The sequence below is a fragment of the Amphiura filiformis genome, chromosome 16 (genome assembly GCF_039555335.1).
Source record: "Amphiura filiformis chromosome 16, Afil_fr2py, whole genome shotgun sequence".
Classification (NCBI taxonomy): Eukaryota; Metazoa; Echinodermata; class Ophiuroidea; order Amphilepidida; family Amphiuridae; genus Amphiura; species Amphiura filiformis.
Window position 1 is genome coordinate 56564247 of NC_092643.1, and position 20323 is coordinate 56584569.

The 20323-nt window shown below is 37.4% G+C and overlaps 1 protein-coding gene across 1 annotated transcript in view; it reads right to left on the reverse strand.

The window, feature by feature from the left end:
- Positions 1 to 2307: 2307 nt before the first annotated feature.
- Positions 2308 to 20323, reverse strand: part of LOC140136241 (trafficking protein particle complex subunit 8-like) — a 73586-nt gene continuing 55570 nt past the window's right edge. The window contains 13 exon segments of the mRNA XM_072157965.1: positions 2308 to 4228; positions 10674 to 10772; positions 12368 to 12513; positions 13151 to 13255; positions 13611 to 13835; positions 15402 to 15457; positions 15679 to 15750; positions 16111 to 16210; positions 16880 to 17033; positions 18112 to 18226; positions 18229 to 18538; positions 19181 to 19501; positions 20019 to 20093. Coding sequence (XP_072014066.1) covers positions 3880 to 4228; positions 10674 to 10772; positions 12368 to 12513; positions 13151 to 13255; positions 13611 to 13835; positions 15402 to 15457; positions 15679 to 15750; positions 16111 to 16210; positions 16880 to 17033; positions 18112 to 18226; positions 18229 to 18538; positions 19181 to 19501; positions 20019 to 20093 — 2127 coding nt within the window. The 3' untranslated portion in view covers positions 2308 to 3879.

The window sequence follows — 20323 nt, forward strand, 5'->3', positions numbered from 1 at the left end:
ACAGGGAGTGTGGATTTCATATCTAGGTTACCTGAATGGGTGTCTATATTTGAAATCTACCCCCCCTGTGGGAGATTAAGGTCATGTCTTCTTTAGGGGGTGTATGGATTTCAACTGGAATAGACCAAAGTGTGCCCATTATTCAGCAAACCTGTACAACAAGTAAGGTACTTCAAATTCAACCACTCCATTGAAACATCATGGGGAATCGGGAAATGTCACAACATTCTCACGTTTAATTTCATCAGAAAATACTGCTGTCAGTTTATACTTTGTCTAGCTAGAGCTGCCAGGAGCTTGGGAGTATGAATGCCACTTCATCAAACTTCTCTTACTTAAAGATTGAAACAATCACAGAACAGGAATTATTTCAGTTCTAATTTGCATCATATGGAACCAAGGTTCCCCCTAACGTTTTTGAAATAAATCAAAAAAATATTTTATGAAATGTAAATAATCGGTGTGAGTGTGTAGCCTGATTTGTTTTACACACCTGGACCAATTAATAGCATCACACATCATTGCCTTTAATCACAATAGTTAATTATGTAAAAAAAAGCTGTTTTAAAAGTTACATCTGAGTCAGTCCATAAGAGTCAACTCTCAAACACTACTGTAGGCCAGGACTATGGATTTGGGTGCAACTTTTAAAACAGCCTCTTGTTTTTCATAATGAACCATTGTGACCAAGGAACCGGTGTGTGATGCTATGTATTGGTCCAGATGTATAAACAAATAAGGCTATACATACATACATTTTATTTTTTTTACATTGTGTAAAACATTTGTGTAAAACATTTTTGCGATTAGTTCAAAAAGTGTTAGGGGGAAATTATAAGTTGTGGATCCCTATACTTAAGATAGATGACATGATTTGCATTCATACTTCTATTTGAAACTGATGACAAGAATGGCAATTTTGCTTTACAGCTTGGACAGAGTACAAACACACTATGTTTCCTTTAATTTTTACTTGAACTTACATTTATATGTTCAGCTATATTTCTTGTGTTTTCATATTATGTATTCATATGATGAAGGAAAGGTAGTGGGGAAATATCACATAACTGTCATACAACCAGATTTTGAACTAATGTAGGAACTATATTATGAGGTCATGTAACAAAATTGTGACGTCATATGACAAGATTGTTTGTCATATGACCAGATCACATACATGTATCCATAATATCACAAAACCAAATTATTGTTTCCTGTTGAAATCCTTCAATGTGTGCTACGGACCTGATCGGCCGATTGACAGATATCAGGATAAATTGTTACAAAATTGACTGATTGATGCAAAACTCATACATATAATCTTTTTTGCATACTATTAAATGACACCACTCTCTTATCAAATCACTTAAACATATGGAGAAATAGAATCACACCAACATAAGGCTATTCTAGTTCAAATCCATATACCCCCTGTGGAAGACATGACCTTAATCTCTGACACCGAGGATGTAGATTTCACAGAGGGTGTAGATTTCAAATGGAGTCATCCATTAAACCCACTTGAAATTCACACTCCTTGTGTGGAAGATTAAGGTCATGTCTGGGGTGTATGGATTTCAACTGGAATAGCCCATTGTGTAATCCATGTAAGTTTACCTGCCATATCTGAAGAATGTTGGGGACAGTATATAGTCCTACATCTTGTGTGCGTTTCCCGTAGAGACAAACACAGTGCCAATTTTGTGCATCATTTTTTTCAGCTGTAGCAAAAATATGCCACTGTGACAAAACATAGAGCTGGAAAGCAAAGCCCACGTAAGCGCATACCCCCCCCCCCCCATTGTGTTTATCGCAACAGAAAATGTACACATACAAATATGAGACAACACTTTGTTCAGCTTATAATTATTCGTTTTTTGTTACTGCATGCATCAATAAAACCCAACTTGCATTCGCGTAATATCACATATAAGCATGCACCAGTTATGCATTACACAAAGCGCAATTATTACATTGGAGCCTTGGGAAAAGGTAAAGAGCATTGGACCTTGACCACTGTCCGAAACAGGTAACAGATTAAAGTACTATTATCAATCCTAACTGCATAGTGTGGAATCTGTGAGCCTGTCAATTGATAATAATACCAGTACAAAAATAAAGGTTACTCCAATTTTGTGGAACGTGTTAGACGATAGGTATAGGCTAGGGTGCATCTCTTGCCCCTCATGTTACCCAAATTTCTTGTCCCTAGTCTCAAAATGTGCCATTGGTCAAAATATTACCCCATACCAAATTTAAAATTATTCGAAGTCGTTAAGGGGGCCTCCGTGGCGTTGAAATTGTTGGTCAATGGCCATACCATATGTATAAGGCAGCTATTTTGTTTTGCGTGGTTAACATTAGAAATGACTGCTGCCTTATGTATTTTGTTCATGTAGTTCGGACTATTAATGAATGAAGATGTTAAAATAGTCTAACTCAAAAAATAAAACATAAGGGAGCTATCTACAGAGGTCAAGTTTATGTAAACATAAACGGCTCCCCTTTGCTGTCTCTACTGTGTAATTGTGAATTTGCTTATATCTTTCCTGTTTTCGTGCCAACTTTGACCTGTTAGGCTGATACTACTACAGAAGAGTGATCGCACACTTGCACATTTATAGACCTTGCTCAATTTGATGAGACAGCATCATGTTATACGTTAAAAAGAATGGAAGGCTGAGGTTCTTCAAATCTTCAGATCGGAGTTCTCAGCAGAGATGGTTTCGCGAAGTTGTGAATTGCATTATTGTAGGTAGTGGTGAGCAAACTCAGAAGTTTTAAAAGTTTAAGATTCCAGAGCATTATAGACGCTAGGCCAGATGAATGGCAAAACCTTTGCTCCACATAAAGATCTGCTTTAGGTTCCAATCCAAGAACTACACATGTACCTCATGGAAATATTCATAGGCCTACAAAGGTTACTTAAGTATGTGAATCATATAATTTCAAAAAGTGCCAGTTAAATCATAGTACATAAAAGAAAGTTGCAATGTAAAACCAAACAAAATGGTACACTTTGCAGAAATGCACTCTGCAGTGACAATTGACCAAGTACCAACACAGGAGAAGCACTGGCTTAAACGGCTACAACAAAGACTATGTATAAAGCTGAATGAGGTAAATGATCATGCCAGTACCAGTTGGAGATATCCAATCTCAAGTACCTCAGTCCTGTGTGTTGTCTCATCAAATTCAGCAAGATCTAGATACAAGTGTGTGATCACTACAGTCTGTAGTATAGTAACTATCAGCATAACGGTTCAAAGTTGGCATGGAAACAGGAAAGTTATGAATATTTAAGTAATTTAACAATTACACAGTAAAGAGAGCACAAGGCAGCCATTTGTGTTTACATAAAATTGGTCCTTGTAGATAGCTCCCTTATGTTTAATTTTGGGACATGGGCTTTTTTAACATCTTGATTCATAATAGTCCTAACTACATGAACAAAAAATATAAGGCAGCAATAATTTCTAATGTTAACCATGTATAACAAAATAGCTGCCTTATGCATATGGTATGGCAATTGACCAACAATTTCAATGTTACGGAGGCCCCCCTAAAAGACTTCGGAATAATTTTAAATTTGGTATGGGGTAATATTTTGACCAATGGAACGTTTTGAGACTAGGGACAAGAAATTTGGGTAACATGAGGGGCAAGAGATGCACCCTAGTATAGGCCTCTCCCAACTGCATGCACAGCGTTCTAATGATTCTAAATCAATCCATGATGTTATGAATCTATGCCAATTATTAGCCGAACAAAGTGTATACTAGTCCTTCCATTCTCAAATCAGACAGTCACAGTCCTGTGAATGACTCTATTTTAATAGGAGTATTTTATACATAGCCATCAATTTATTTTCCTTAGTATCTAAGACTCGGAATCTACTACTGTAACCAAATTGGGCGATACATTCTTCTGCCGAGTAAAACCTAACCTTTGCACTTTGCCCTGGCTTGTGTCTGCTTCCTGTTCTTCTCTTCTCAGCTGCATACCGCCCTCTCTGTGGGACCTTGCCATGATTCTGATACTGTTGAGGTTGAACACTCCTGGTTTGCTAAAACATGACCATAGCATGGACTGATGACTGCATTGAGCGGATAAGGTGAACTGTTGTGAGACGTGACCCACCCAGGCAAAGTTTGTGCATTTCACTGGAGGCAGCATGGATGTCCAATAGTCGGGAGGGTTCGATTCTGTTGGCTCAGTAGCAGTTTCACTGAAATAAAATGATAAAGCAACGTTAAACTAGAAACGTCGCGGTTTTCGACGCAAGGCGTCGAATGGGATGCCTCCACCATGGGGGCGATTTAAATTTAAATTTGTACAAATCCAGTTTTAGTAATTTGACCTCCAATGACCCCTGGGTGACTCCAAAATGACATGCCAAAATTTGGCTCTAAATGTTGACTGTACCCACCAAGTTTCATGCCCATATGACCAATTTTATTAATTTGACCTTATATGACCCCTGGGTGACCCTAAAATGACCTTCTAAAAATTGGCTCTAAATGTTGACTGTATCTATCAAGTGTCAGGCCCATACGACCAATTGTTTAGTAATATTTAGTAATTTGACCTTAGATGACCCCTGGGTGACCCCGAATGACCCGGAAATGACCTTCCAAAAATTTGGCTCTAAATGTTGACTGTACCCACCAAGTTTCATGCCCATACGACCAATTTTATTGATTTGACCTTAGATGACCCCTGGGTGACCTCGGATGACCCCAAAATGACCTTCCAAAAATTTGGCTCTAAATGTTGACTGTACCCACCAAGTTTCATGCACATACAACAGTTTTTAGTAATTTGACCTTAAATGACCTTTGACCTCAGTATATGACCTTGAACCCCACCCAAAAAAAAGTAGCCAGAGTTTTTGACCATGACCCACCTATCCTGAAAATTTGAAGTCAATACGCCCATCCATGCCGAGATACAGCCTCCGGACGGACGGACTTAGTAATTTGACCTTAAATGACCTTTGACCTCAGTATATGACCTTGAACCCCACCCAAAAAAAAGTAGCCAGAGTTTTTGACCATGACCCACCTATCCTGAAAATTTGAAGTCAATCCGCCCATCCATGCCCGAGATACAGCCTCCGGACGGACGGAAGCTCGGAAGCACGGAAGCTCGGACATTGCAAAAACAGTATGCCTCGCGGTGGAGGCATAAGGCGGTGGAGGCATAAAAATGGCCCAGAGATAGAAAATCAAAATTACTGTAAAGTGGACATTTTCATGCTTTTCATGTTCCAAGCTGCTACCCGAAAATAACAAAGTGCGAATATATTCCTTTTGTGTATAGGTCAATGTAAGGAAACTTAGAATCGCGTATTTAAGAACGAGGGAAACAGTTCAAAATTAATCCACAAAATTTCCACTTCTACAGTAGTTTAATGCTCTGCATGCTGACCATAAGGCCCAAAAAAAATGTTGTTTGTTTGTCCTCCACCACCCGCTCCTCAGATTAAGGCCTGACCAATTCTTTTTTTTTTTCATTTTTTTTTTTTTTTATAAAAATAAGTAAATTTTTTTTTCAGATTTGGAGTATCTCTGGACCTAGCCAGAGCTACTAAGATCTTTCATGGTTCAAAGTAAAAAAAGCCCCCCAAAAACATTCTGTGTCTTCAATATGCAAAGTTTTAACTTGTGTTCATGTCATAGTCTATTATTTTGAGTGACTTCAAAATACATTGGATTTGAAATCATTAAAAGACTATGACATGAACACAAATTATAACTTTAACTGCATATTAAAGAAACAATTTTTTTTTTTCAAGTCACCATGAATGATTAATAGTAGGGATGACCAATGAACCATCAACTTGATTAGAACACTCCCATAGACATGCAGGGAGCTCAACTGTGCACTGCTTGCACAGACATTTCTAAATTGATCCCATTCTTTTATTTTTCAATATTTTTCTGCAAAAATTGGGGAAATTAATGCCAATTATATTTTGTAACTATCTTGCAAATTACAGCAACATAACTTATTTCATTTTCCTGTAAGTGCGAGTCAAAATTGGTCCATCGCCACAGTGCGCTTAATTGCCAGTGGCTGAGTTCAGCACTGCTCAAGAATGGCACAAAATATTCATGTCAATAATTTCAGGTGAAAAAGCGTGGCCTACTGAGCTGTAATTTGGCAGAGTTGCCAGTAATACCTCTATCATACCCTCTGTAAAAAGGTTAAAAATTGAACAAGTAGATCTCGAGTTACAAATTAAATCACCAGCTTCCCTTTGGAATTTCCATACTCCTTTCAAATCATGCTAAGAAGACACCTTTCTGAACATAAATGTGAAGTTTCGTGCCCATTCGATGTATTTTTCACCTGATTTTAACCCTAAACGTTTTCTTATATTTAGGCCTATACCATATACAACTTGCTGCTGGCTATACCTTGTTTAGAACTTTCAAAAGAAGTACCTGAATGTGCAACCATAACTGTTTCAAAATAGCCCATGAAAGTCATGCAGGTAACTCCGAGGTCATGTATTGAATTGTTTTAAATGAGGAATACTATGGGAACCAGCACCTTTTGTTAGAAGTCACACATGAGCATGATGAGTGAAGTGGATAACCTCTATTGCTGTGAATGAGTCAATGACCTTCAATGACACTTAAGATTTAATTTGCATACACCTACTAATAGGGGGGTGTGTTATTTTGCAAATTTCAACTTTTTAATATGAATTGCAGTTCAAAATATGGTATCAACATTGGAAATCAAGAATATGAAAGAATTTTATTCAAAAATGATTTCTAACCCCCTGTACATGCCCTTGAAAATTTTGAAACAAGGTTTCCGAATTCGCAGGCTTGTGTAGCAGACGACATTAATGGAAGTTGAAATGGCTGTAAACACTTGATTAAAGTGCTTTTCGCTAAAACTATGGGTTGTGTATGTGGCCTTCTTGATTAGCTAGTGTGAAATTAGTTCCATATGATGACATTTGAGCAACATTTATAGGTTACTGAGGTGTAAAAAGTGAGTAGGCCTATCTTTGTGCTCTTAGAAGCAGCAAGTGGATGGAGTAGAAACTAAAACACTTTAAAACGAAAAGATAGACTTTGTCATCACAGATCAAACCACTCATAGTGAAGGTGTAGAAAGTCTTATTGATGAAAGGCTGGATTCTGGGTTTATGTCTGACCATCTTTTCTGTAAGGTGTAGGCCCTAAGGTCCGTATGCACAAAAGAGTTAGACTGGTCTAAGTGGAATTGAGTTCCATCAGGAATGATCTTTTTCTCTGATTTACTTCATAGAGTAGCTAGCAAATTCTAAAGATTTACATGCAAAGTTAAAAAAAAATAATACAAAATAAATAGCTTAAGAAAATGTAAAGGAAAATGTCCCTTGTTCTGGGGCTAAATTCAACTTAGACCCGGTCTAACTCATTTGTGCATACAGACCTGAGAGTCTTACCAAGCACGTAATTGAGAACAGAATAGGTAGACAAGATAATACCCAAGAATAATATTACTCAACTACTACCTCATCGTCGAGCAGTTTGACTCAACAGGCACTTTTTTTTTTTGTTTTTTTTTTTTTGTTTTTTTTTTTCAAACTCTAATGGTGACCCGCAAGTCAAATTGCTAGAATTGTACATTAAACACACCTAAACAGACACAATGCAATTTGCAGGCAGCAGCTAAATCAGCGCCAATATTGCAACATTGAAACAAACAACTATACAAACATCCAATCCAACCCAACCACATCTCCCAGTTAGGCAATGAGGATAAAGTGCCTTGCCCAAGGACACAACACGTTGGCACGAAAGGGCTCGAACTCACAACCTATGCATTATGAGTCGGGCGCCTTATCCACTCGGCCACACGTGCTGCACTTGGCTGCATACAAAGTTAATAAATCATTGAACAAGTCCAATGAATTGACATCCACATTTCCCAGTGAGCCTGAAGGACAAACGCTTTAATGACTTAACACATAGGATATAACTCTAGCTATCTAGAAGACCTTCAAAAGTAGGCCCTATATGAACACATACTTGCATGCATTGTCAGTGCTTCTTGGATCTGGACTCCCTGAAAACCATATAGTCTTACTATACAGGAGCTCTGATTAGTTTACCTCATAATTATAGAGCCATATTTTTCACTAACTAAACTTCAACAGTTACTCAAAACTGATACCAGCCTTTTATCAACTTTATGATGACTAATTGCGCAATAATCCCAAGAACCTTCTTAACATCAACATTCTAGCATTCTCCTTTGTGTCAATGGACAGATTCCAGCAAATCAAGTACATGTATGATAATGACATTTGTGATAGGCCTACTCATTTAAAGTAGCAGAATCTTTCTCATATATAAGCCACAAAGATGACCGATCATGTCTTGTTCCGGGTATCAGAAGCAGAAGGGAGACAGTTTTACCTTTGGGGAATGTGATCTTACAGCTGCATGAGCATGCCATAGGCCTATCTTCCATGGATCCAGGGAAGCATGACAAGCCACCGATCCAAAACCTTGCAGCTGTATCTTGGAAGATATGCAAGGGACACAAGTCTTTCACTTCTTAAATCAAGTGATGTTTGCAATTAAAAAATCATAGAAAACTGTGTGTGAAATATAATGCCGAAAACCTGAACCTCTATTTGAGGAATGTGATGTCTAAGGCAGACTGCGGCTGGATTAACGGACTTAAATGAAGCATTGCACTCTCTTCTCGACAAATAAAAAGTGATATTTATCCTCCAGATGATAAGCTGTTTATGTTATTGTCAACATATTGTATCAAACTCAGCATTTACAATACAAAATAATTATTAAACAGGCTCAAGCATCACAATTTCTTTCAGTTTCTATGATAATCTACTACATTAAGCATGTGCAAGGCTGCCGAATTCAGCAACCTTGTTACCAAAACTTCAGGGGGCATGTACAGGGGGGTTAATCTACTTAAATTTATTTTTAATGATCATATTCTTGTTTAGTATAGTCGATACCATAATTTCAGCAGCAATTCATAAAAAGTTGGAATTATCACACCCCCCTGCTACTAATTGGTCATATTAAACCCAATAACATTGACATTTTTGGTTGTGAAAAAAAAATGTTTACCTGGACTTTGATTTTGCAATTTTGATTTTGTGCCATATCGGCCATCTTGGATGATTTTTGGCAAAATGTTCTCTAAATGCATGATTTCAATGCCTCGGTTTGAAAAAAATTATTGCCATTGACTAGTAAAGTGCCATTTCGTAAGAAACCCCTTTGATACTTTCACAATATGCTTGTTTCATGTTTGCATATATGTTAAAATAAAGAAATATATAAAGGTAAATATATGCTTATGCCAATTTTGCTCCCAATTGATATTTTTGGACCTTGTCATTTTATTTCGTTCCAATGACCGGTCAGAATGGGAAATTTTGAAAATTCATAATTCCAAAAGTTTTTGACCGATTTTGACAATTTAACCACCAAAATACTTCTATTGATGAGTTCTATCCAGAAAACAATATTTTGTAGCAATAGGGGCAACATGAAATTTTGATGGTTATCCCTATTAATAGCATTTACCTCTAGCTAGGTCCAGGAAAACGCCAAATCCAAAAAAAAAATAAAAATAAAAATTTAAAAAAATCTGCCCGCCCACCCGCCCGCACGTCCTCTTTCAAAGCTGTGGAGGACAAACAAACAATTTTTTTTTTGGGCCTAAGCTTCAACAAAAAAAAGTCTGAAGTTTTTTTGAGATATTTTATCAAAATATTAAGAGCTACATCAAGAACCAATGAACCAATAGTGGGCTTGTTTGAACATATTTTGATGCATTTTTCATGCCCGATTCCAAATATGTGACCCACTCTGACAAAACAGGAACAAGTTGCATTTTTAAAATTTCATGATTTTTATATAAATGTAAACACTAGACAATAAGCTTTTTAAAATGATACCAAAATTATACAAACAACATCAATACTTTTCCAAGATATGGATAGTTTTGTAAATGATACCTTGATATTTTGCCTAACTCATCAGGCCTTCTCAACTAGTTTATTTGAAGTGCCAAGTGGAAAATTTCAGTGATTATGAAGTGCCAACATGTTACGGGAGCCTGAGGTCTTTGTGAGTTAGAGCGGGCGCATAGCGGGTATGGTGCAGTGTTGAAGCTTTATCAGGGGTCCAGGAGGCAGCGCCCAGGAAGCTCCTGGATTTTATGTTTTTTTAAAGGCCCAGATTGTATTAAAATTACTGTGTGCCACTTCGACTGACTCCAAGCGCCACAAGTGGCGCGTGCGCCGCCAGTTGAGAGGGTCTGGCCTAACTGCTATTCTGAGAAATGGGCCAATTAGTTTTCCACTTTACACAATATTGAATAGGTATATCATCCTAGTTCAACTCGTATTGATTAAATAATCCTCTTTTCAATGATTACTTTTCATGCTACCACAGTCAAATACCAATGAAAATATTTTGGGAATGTCATCTTTAGAAGCCAATAACTCAAAAACATGTCTGGTGACTTTTTACATGTTTAGTTGGAGTGGGTCATATATATGTTTATGACTTTGTACAATTCTAAATACATTTTGTGAACATTGATTACAACAGAACAGGTGACTGGCTTGTATGATAACGATATTGCTGTCAAAATGAAGCGTTTTACATCATACTTACATATCCGTGTTGATTTCTTCTTCGGCTGTTTCTATCACTACATCTAGATCTGTTGCAGCACAGTTGTACAGATTCAACTGTATGGGCAGGACACAGGTTCTACAAAAGGAGGAGAGAACAAGATATCAATAACCTTTACAAGTGATCAACTTACATGAGTGATAAGTGTTATTGACCTTTACAGGTGTTTAGTTTGTTAGGCTTATAATAGGCAAACATTTTTTTTTTTGTTACTACGCGTATGCTTGCGCAAATTCACGTAAGCGCGTGCCGGTCACGCTGTGCCCAACTGCATGCGCGTCATTCAATATCAATCCAGGATGTTATGAGTCTCATTTTTTGTATGCAACTTTGTCAATGCCCATTATGAAGAATAATGATATCATTGGTGCAATTACCCTGATTTCTTTTTCTGTTTTGTAGCATGACATTATGTCTGGTATCTATCTAAATCTATACATGCAAGGGTAGAAACCTGTCATTTACCAGTGGAAACTCTTTCAAACAAAGTTAGTAGGGCAACTGGTTTTACTCTGTGACACCCTGTATATGCATGGGACCTCCAACATCTGAATGTTTTGTTAACCCTTTTGTGTTACAAGTTTCCGATGAACATACAATTACGCAGGTACACATATACCTTAAAATGTTTCCATCGATGCAGTTTTGTTTATTCTTGGTATTTTTTCCACAATTCTCAGTTCAATTCTCAGTTCAGTAGACAAATCCAAAATTTCTACTCACTTAGACAGTTTCGTCACCCAGGTAGGGCGACTTCTTCAGTAATGCGATGATCCGACGGTTTTCCCGCAAGACTTCTCATCCCTAGGGTGCACACTTCTTAACAGCGGATCATATATTGTCAGCCTGCTACGCTAATTGCCTAAGTCATTTTTACATGTGTCTCATTTGCAATTTTGATTTTCTGAGTAATAAACCCATAATTAATCAAATTTCCAGCTGCATTTTTCATTAACTTGTGGAATACATCAAAGAGATGTACTCCACAAGTTAATGAAAAATGCGGCTGGAAATTTGATTAATTATGGGTTTATTACTCAGAAAATCAAAATTGGAAATGAGAAACATGTAAAAATGACTTAGGCAATTAGCGTAGCAGGCTGACGATATGTTATTTAGAGAATATACCCCTTCATCGCGAATTAGCGTCTCCTGCCCTCTCATCTGATCCATAATGCCTCACAAATCCATCTTGAGTGTTTATTTGAGTCCTTTGAATATTTGGGAAGTCTTGTGGGATAACCGGCGGATCATTGCATTACTGAAAAAGTCACCCGACCTGCGTGACAAAACTGTCCGAGTAGAAATGTTGGATTTGCCTACATAACTGAGAACTTTAATTTATTTCACAATCCTGATGAATCTATTTCAATACATATGTACATATCGTCGGTCACAACACATAGTGGCGTAGATGAAGGACAAAATACATTTCCGATCAAAACGTTTTTGAAGGATATGCTACTAGTAACAGAGTCGATACTCCTCCACGGTTATCTCTTAGTTGCCCGATTCCATTTGTAACTGAAGTTTACGATTCAAACTATTAAACTGTTTCTTTAATAGTTAACAAGGAATAACTATTATACGATAATAGCTAGCTCTAAACCACTATGTCCGAGGAAAGTATTAACATGCCTAGGACAGATGTTAGATAAAAGTGCTGAACTGACCTGTTTCTTGTGAAGTCATGTACTTTAGTTTCTGGGAATCCTAGTGTGTATTTGAGGAGCTGCATCATCACATCTTGACTTGGTTCTTGTTTCTCTTCAGCCTCTGGTTCCTTCACAAATTTCAGATATTGCTGTTCAATTGGTCTCTGCAAATAAAATCAATTACCACTTTTCATGATCAAGAGGAATAAACACAGAGCCATGGGGGGTAGGAGCCCCCTGCCCCTCCCAACTGGAAACTTTTCCCCTGCTGTGCCCCTAATGAGTTGACTGTTTGTACATGCATCACTGGTGGATCGGTATTTTGATCCCCATTTTACCCAACTCCCCCCTTGATTGTGAAAGTCTAGTCACACCACTGAATAAGCATACAATTTGACAGTTTAACTTTGTTTCAATTGTATCATTTCAGTAAATCAGAATTGATGAACACGCAGCAATGCCAGACAAAGATGTTGGGATACTTAATTTGTGTACAGACCTTACTGTCTTGATTTTAAAGGCAAGTGTTTAATCACTTGCTAGAATGATGCTAGTTGTCGAATTACTCTAGTGGTCGAATCACTATATCTCGGTTTGAAATATCACTATGAAACCAATATGAAACACTTACGCACTATTGGCACCCTCTCTTTCGTTTTCAGGGATCAAGGCTAATTTATTACTATAAATTGAATACATGGGTTTTTTTTTAGGACTCTCGCGACAGCTGTGTTGAGGGTGGATATTAACATTTCGCGAAAATTTTCACTTTTACAGTACAAGATATACTCATCAACTAACCCTAGTTATAATCTGTGTAGTGACTTCCTTGTTGAGTGCTTCTATGGCTATTTGATGCTGACCAACAAGGGTGTGGCTTTTACCATCATCATCAACAACAAAGGCCTGTAAGGAAACAAAAATATGATAACAGATTTGTAAGTTTTAGTAGGATACATGGTTTTGAAATAAGCATGAGCCATGGGAAATTTTATTTTCTGTTTAGCCTGATTTGTTTGGCCCAAAATTAAAAGAGGACATATCTGATAGCGAAAACAAACAACATTATTTATTTTTAATGCAAATCACACATTATTGCTTTAAGCCTGTGTTACATTTTAATTGAATAATTACAAAAAGATTGCTTGACATAAAACCATTACATGGGCACATAGGTTATTTACCATTTGTGTCAGTTGCATCAGAAAAAGAAGGAAAAACAAGATCCTAATTTTACTTTGTTGCATTTTTTTCATCTTACCTTCCATAAAACTATAAGACTAAGTTCTGCAGCAATACTAGACTCCAGCATAAGCTTCCGCCATCTCTCGTCTGTTTTCTCCATGCCTTGCAGTTGGTCTGTGGCGTCTACTGGACTCAAGGTACTGGGTGTGGATTTATTGGAAGAGGAATCCGTGGAAGAGAGGAGACTTGTAGGCCTTGAGCGGAAGTAGAAGTCACAGCATGGAGTGGCTGCACTGTCCACCTGGGCAACAACAACAGACATAGTGATAATAACAGCAGAAGGCAATAAACAGGCACTATGGAGTAGGCATAGGAACGTTAAACACATGTACCATAAACGCATGCATGATCCGTCAAACGTTTAGCAATTGTGGTAAACGTGTAACATGCAAGTCATTTTCAACCTTCAATTTTCCATTTTTCAATGCTAATCAACAGCTGAAAGTAACCAAATCTGAAGACCTTAATAATTTACATGAAACTTGCTCAAAACATTCATCATTTAATACTAATACGTCAAAATAATGCATAGTTTCTGACATGAATTTTACCTTATGTACGGCACCATTGGTACTAACATATTCTGCTAGAAATTCCGGTTTTGTGAGGTGCACCGCACCTATCGTATATTTATGAAATCTTGCAGCCAGATGGGGCTGGATCAATGTGTGTTAATACGTTAAACGCACGCATCACTGATGCGTTTAACGTGTAGGAAAATAAACGGAATAACCCATCCCTACTATGGATTACATGCCCAGGGCCTAATAAGAGGGCAGAAGGTTTTTTAGTTGCATCTATTATACAGATCACTAACGCTCAAGCTTAAGACACAAATTATTGTTTGAATTCTGGCTCTTTCCAATAAATGCAGGAGGTACATATCGTCGGGTGCATCACATACTGGTCTATCTTGAATTTTTGACTTTTTTGAGAAAATTGGTATATAGTTCTTTTTTACGGAGCTCTTCCAATACAACAAATTACAGACCTCAATTTTTCCTAGATAATTAGTTATAAAATGTTAAATTTAAACTATCTATGATTTTTTTCAAAATACTGAATTTCACATACTGAACTATCTCGAAAAAAACACGCATTTCTAGAAAATCGCAATTGAAAATCTTCGTTTTAAGTTTATATTTCTATAATTTAATTAGACTATGGATTTTCATAAAAGTGGTTTTAAATTAAAGCATATACTTAACAGATTTATTTAAGTGGAATCTTTAATTATATTTACGTATGTAATATTGCTTAAAACTACACTTAAGTTGTAGTTCTGTATGTGAAATCGTTAATTTCCTGATATCGTATTAAAAGTGCATCACATACTGGTCTATCTCGAGATAGACCAGTATGTGATAAATCTAAAGTCACGCCATTGTTCGCGAAATCGAGATAGCCCCAAGATAGACCAGTATGAAACGCACTTTAAATACGATATCGGGAGATTAACTATTTCACATACTGAACTACAACTTTAGTGTAGTTTTAAGCAATATTGCATACGTAAATATAATTCAAGATTCCACTTAAATAAATCTGTTAAGTATATGCTTTAATTTAAAACTACTTTCATTACAATCCATAGTCTAATTAAATTATAGAAAGGTTAACTTAATACGAAGATTTTCAATTGCGATTTTCTCGAAATACGTGTTTTTCGAGATAGACCAGTATGTGATGCGTCCGACGATATATACCTGCCCTCCATGATCGACAAACCAAGATGGCAGATTTACCATAGCGTTACATATGGTGCAATTTTGAGTCGGTAATCTTTGGGTATAATATTTGAACTTACCACACTTTTCCCAAATGTGATGTTGGTGAACACTACCTCACCATTATTTCTACCATCTGAAAGAGAGTGAGAGAGAGACATAAAATACTTCCAGAGACAGTGCATAGATGTGCGTGCAAAACAGCTGCCTCAATGTGTTCACATCACTGCCACATCAGGATGAAAAATGGTATAGTTAACTATATGTACATATCACACATTGAGATACAACACTAATAACCAAGAAGTGTAAGAAGAATATATTTTAATATTTCTTAAAAAAAGGGATATTGCTTACTTTTGCATGGATTTCTGTACTGGCAAGCTTTCAGGCAAAATCTCTGCGACTCTCCACCACTAATCTTCAGCTCTGTTAAACAAGGAACAAATTCACAAAATCATATTATAATAAAGAACATTTTGTAATATGCCGGTATCCATCTGAAAGAAGACACTCATGGGGACTTACATACAGGGCTGTGACCAGCCTAAATTTAGTGCTGGGTAACAGTGAAACACCCATCTGTGACATGTCTTAGTGTGCCACCTATTGACAAAACTGCTATACAACAATGGCTGCTGTGACCGATCAAGTGCATGTTACAGTGATTGTGTATTTCGCTGCAAATTGCAGTTTTATATGCATGTGAATGTGGACGTGAAAAATAGCAGATTTTGGCCGAGATAGCAATATACATAACTTATGGGAGGAACATTTGTCAATACTCACCCTGTGCTGACCCTTTGGGCCCCAAGCATTCAGCAGCCCATCTAGTGCTAGCACAGGAAACCTGCTCAATACTGAATTCAGTAATGTTAGAATCGTGCACCTGTAAGACAAGAATTATCATAACTCTCAATTAGGGACTCAATCGTGTTTCACCGTTGGTCATCACCGTTTTACAATGATTCGGACACGCCAGACACGATATGATAGAGCGGTGATGAACAACAGTGAAACATGGTTGAAAACAATGAAAACAGCTAAAAATTTCACATGATTATTTCATGAAGAAGTTCAACCTTACAAGAAGATCAGTGGTTTCTCTGTTGATATCAGCAATAAAACTAAATAAAATAAGCCGCAATGTTAAGCTGCTACCTCCAAAATACTGAATGCAACATGCGTACACACAAATTCCAGGCGTGACAAATTTTACGCGCTCACAAGTAACCTGTATGTGCACTTCTGTTAACTTGCGTTCACATATAAACTACTGGAAAAGTGTTCATTTATCACCAATTAACAATGTTTGGCTCCTGTACAAATGTATAGGGAGAGTTGAATACATAATCAATCTTCTCTGAAGAATGAAGACACTACTTATCTTGGAAACAAAACCTGGAAATAAGCATTTCTTGGATATCTTTGATCTTATACAGATACACATATTTACATATCAATACACACAAAGGAAACAACATTTCAACAAAATAGCAACAACAAAGGAAACAACATTTCAACAAAATAGCAACAACAAAACCCTGACTTTACCTACCTGGTTCAGATTATCAACAGCTAGACTCACTAACAGACCAAGGTCTTTGCCTTTGTTGTTGGGCATGTCTGCAGCATGAGCACGGTGTGCAGATGCTGTCAAAGAGACTGAGTTGCTTGTATGTACTACTGCAGTGTGGTACACTGTTCTATGCCTGCGCATTTGGAAGAAACATAAAGTATTAAACTCCAAAATCAAAAACAAAATGATATAATAACAGCATTTTCCATAAAATCTGTGGAATGATATTGCACATGACAATCTGATCATAATTTGACTTTGTAAAAACTTAGGACTCGGTCATGATTGATGAACATTATTTTAGTCCCCACCAGGCCTGAGAGTGTGTCTCTGAAAAAATGTCTGTTTTTGGCGAATGGAGGGTCTGGAACAGAAAATATTTAAACCATATATACTTTTGTACACAACAAGTGTAGAAAAAAATCTGGAAGTTGAAAAAAAAAATATCTGGAAACAGATTAAAATCTGGTCACTTACACCCCTGGTCCCCACTGATTGACAATCCAATATGGCCCATTTCCCCATATCATAGGGCTATTCCAGTTGAAATCCATACACTCCTTATGGAAGACACAACCTTAATCTTCCACACAGGAGGTGTAGATTTCAAATGGTGTCACCCATTCTGGTAACCCCATTTGAAATTCACTCCCTATATTAAGGTCATGTCTTCCACAGGGGATGAATGGATTTCATGTGGAATTTCTCATTCTCCCAGTCGAATTCTGTGGTTCTTCCTCATCATTATCGTAAGTGCAATAGACCTTTTCAACTCGGAAGTTTTCTGAAGACAGCTGCCGTTTGTTTATGAAGACCCAGTTTATAATAATATTCCGGGTCATCGCCCAGCTGTTGGACACTTCTGCTACTTGCGCTTTGCGTCATATGTGTCAATGGCTACTGTTTATGTGAATATGAAAGCGTAGTATGTGTGTTTTACACATTGTATGTGTTGTTAATTTCATTGCCATATGCACCATACACGTTGTGCATCATCAACATCAAGGAAGTAGATCTCATCAAAGGTTTCCATCAATTTACCAGTCTTATTTACAATTGACTAATTTGTTTCAGGAACAACTTTGAGATCAGGTAGTCTCAAATTAGATTCCTGGGTTACATGTCACTTCCAGGCCTAAACCATGATATTCTTATTCCCCTGTCACAAACAAACAGACAAACAAACACTACAAAATCCGAGCATAACTTACCTCATCCTAGGGTTTTCCTCTACAGGTTCATAATAAAACAACATGTTGATTTCATGCACTCCACTCTTATCTGGCCCTCGCACCCACATAGGCAGTTCTATACTCTCCCCAGGGACAAAGTCCCATTGGGTATTGTAATATCAGTCACACGAGATACATTGCACACCTTAACAGTTCTTTCACCCCCTATCTCATCCTTTGGTATAGTCCTGTATATACTACTACTTTGTTGTGATTGGTCATTTGGCGGTTGGATGAGTTGTGATTGGCTGACGGGGGTTTTGGTGACACCAAATGAGAAAAACTCTGGGTGGTTGGAGGCGACCTGGAGTTTCTGCAGCCCATGTGATCCTTTATTGGTGAATTCTACGTAAACCTGCGACACTTCTCCACACAAAAGTGATGATGGGAAATTGGTGAATGCAATCTGTAACATTGAAAAAACAAATCATTGATGTATAAAAGAAATGACTAATCAGCATTGATTTAATAAAATAAATATCAGTTTTAGTTTTTTATTAGGTTCTGTTTATTGTCTAACAAACTGTAAAGGGCGTTGAAAGTACTCTCAAGAAAATTTTCCCATATGCAAATTATGCTTTCACACAACATGCTTATAATTTCTCCTGAACATGTGATGCGGCATGCTACAGACCAAGGGCTGGCAAAACCTTAGCTTCTATAAATTTGGTACATTTTGTTTCCCTGCTGTGATGTAACTTTTAGCATAACATCACACAATGCGCTATTCCAGTTGAAATCCCAATGGAAGATTTAGCTCAAATCTTCCACAGAAGGAGTATGGGTAAATCAGACTGACAATGGGTAGCTTCAATTAGATACAGTCACTCCATTTGTAAAAGATATAGAAAAAAGCCATATCACGGGGCTGTATGGGTTTCAAAATAATCCATTTGAAAAAACAATTTCCAGGGGCTGTATGGGTTTCAAAATAATTAACACTTGCCAATTCCATTTGAAAAACAGACTCCCTCAGTGGAAGACATTTCTTAAATCTTCGACAGGGCAAGGCAGATTTCACATGGAATAGCCCAATTGATTTACATACCTCTACACATGGCACAGAGGGCGCCACTCCAAGATCCAGACGTCTATCTGGACCATACACCACACTACAGCGATCCTGCTTGGTGGAATTTAGCCTAGGTCCCTGAATATCCAAGTCCTGCCTCCCCTGGACTGACACCACACTAGATGAAAATGACGACGGCCTTTTGAGGATAACCTTTGGACTGTCTGGCACTTCTTTGTTCCCAACATCTTTTCCTGGATTCTGATTAGATGAGCCTGATGACTGCGCCGAGAGATTATAGGTGATGCCCAGCACGTGGAGTTCACCGGTCTGGTGTGGTTTAACACAAAGATGAAGCTATAAACACAAGAAAGATCGTTTTATGGATCAATTTCAAAAATATCTCAATTTCGTATGACTTCCTTTTTTTCCTGACACTATAAGCCAAACAAAAATTAGTGTCTCAAAGCTGTGAATCCAATGCAGAAGAATGCACCCCCCCCCCCCAACTCAAGAGCAGTTTAAAATAGGCTTGCGATGTCTGGAATTTTCAAACATTCTTATGCATAATGAAATATTTTCACTAATTACTCACACAATTATACCTATAAATGTTTTCAAAACATATTTTTAACCAACATTTTTATAAAATAAAATCATGAATAGGATTACTATTGAGTTAAAACTAGGCTTAATTATAACTAGGCTTAATCTAAAGGCACATGATTAGAGTTATGGCATTCTCATGATAACTAGGTTTATGATTAGGGTTGACTTATAGGCCTATTGATTTGATTCAAGTCAGGATTATGGTCTAAATCTTTCTAATTACAATTACAGGTGAAGGGTATTATATTAAATTAAGTTTACCTACCGGTTTGATTTCCTGCGCTGAGAGGCATATCTCTGGTATCACTTCAGTTTCTATAACATTGTGAGACTGGTCCAGCTGTGACAAAAATCATACAAATCATTATAAGCAAAATTATTATTTGATGAAAGGGAAAGCCCTGCTGCTACAAATTCTTTGCAAAATACCTGGCTCTTGTTACATGACAGACACAGAGTCTTGGAAAGTTGTGACTAAAGTACCTACGCGGACGAACACATTGTGCAGACTTTGAAGGCACGCATACCTGCAGCAGAGACGCAGCACTGCGCACTGTTTACGCGCTGTAT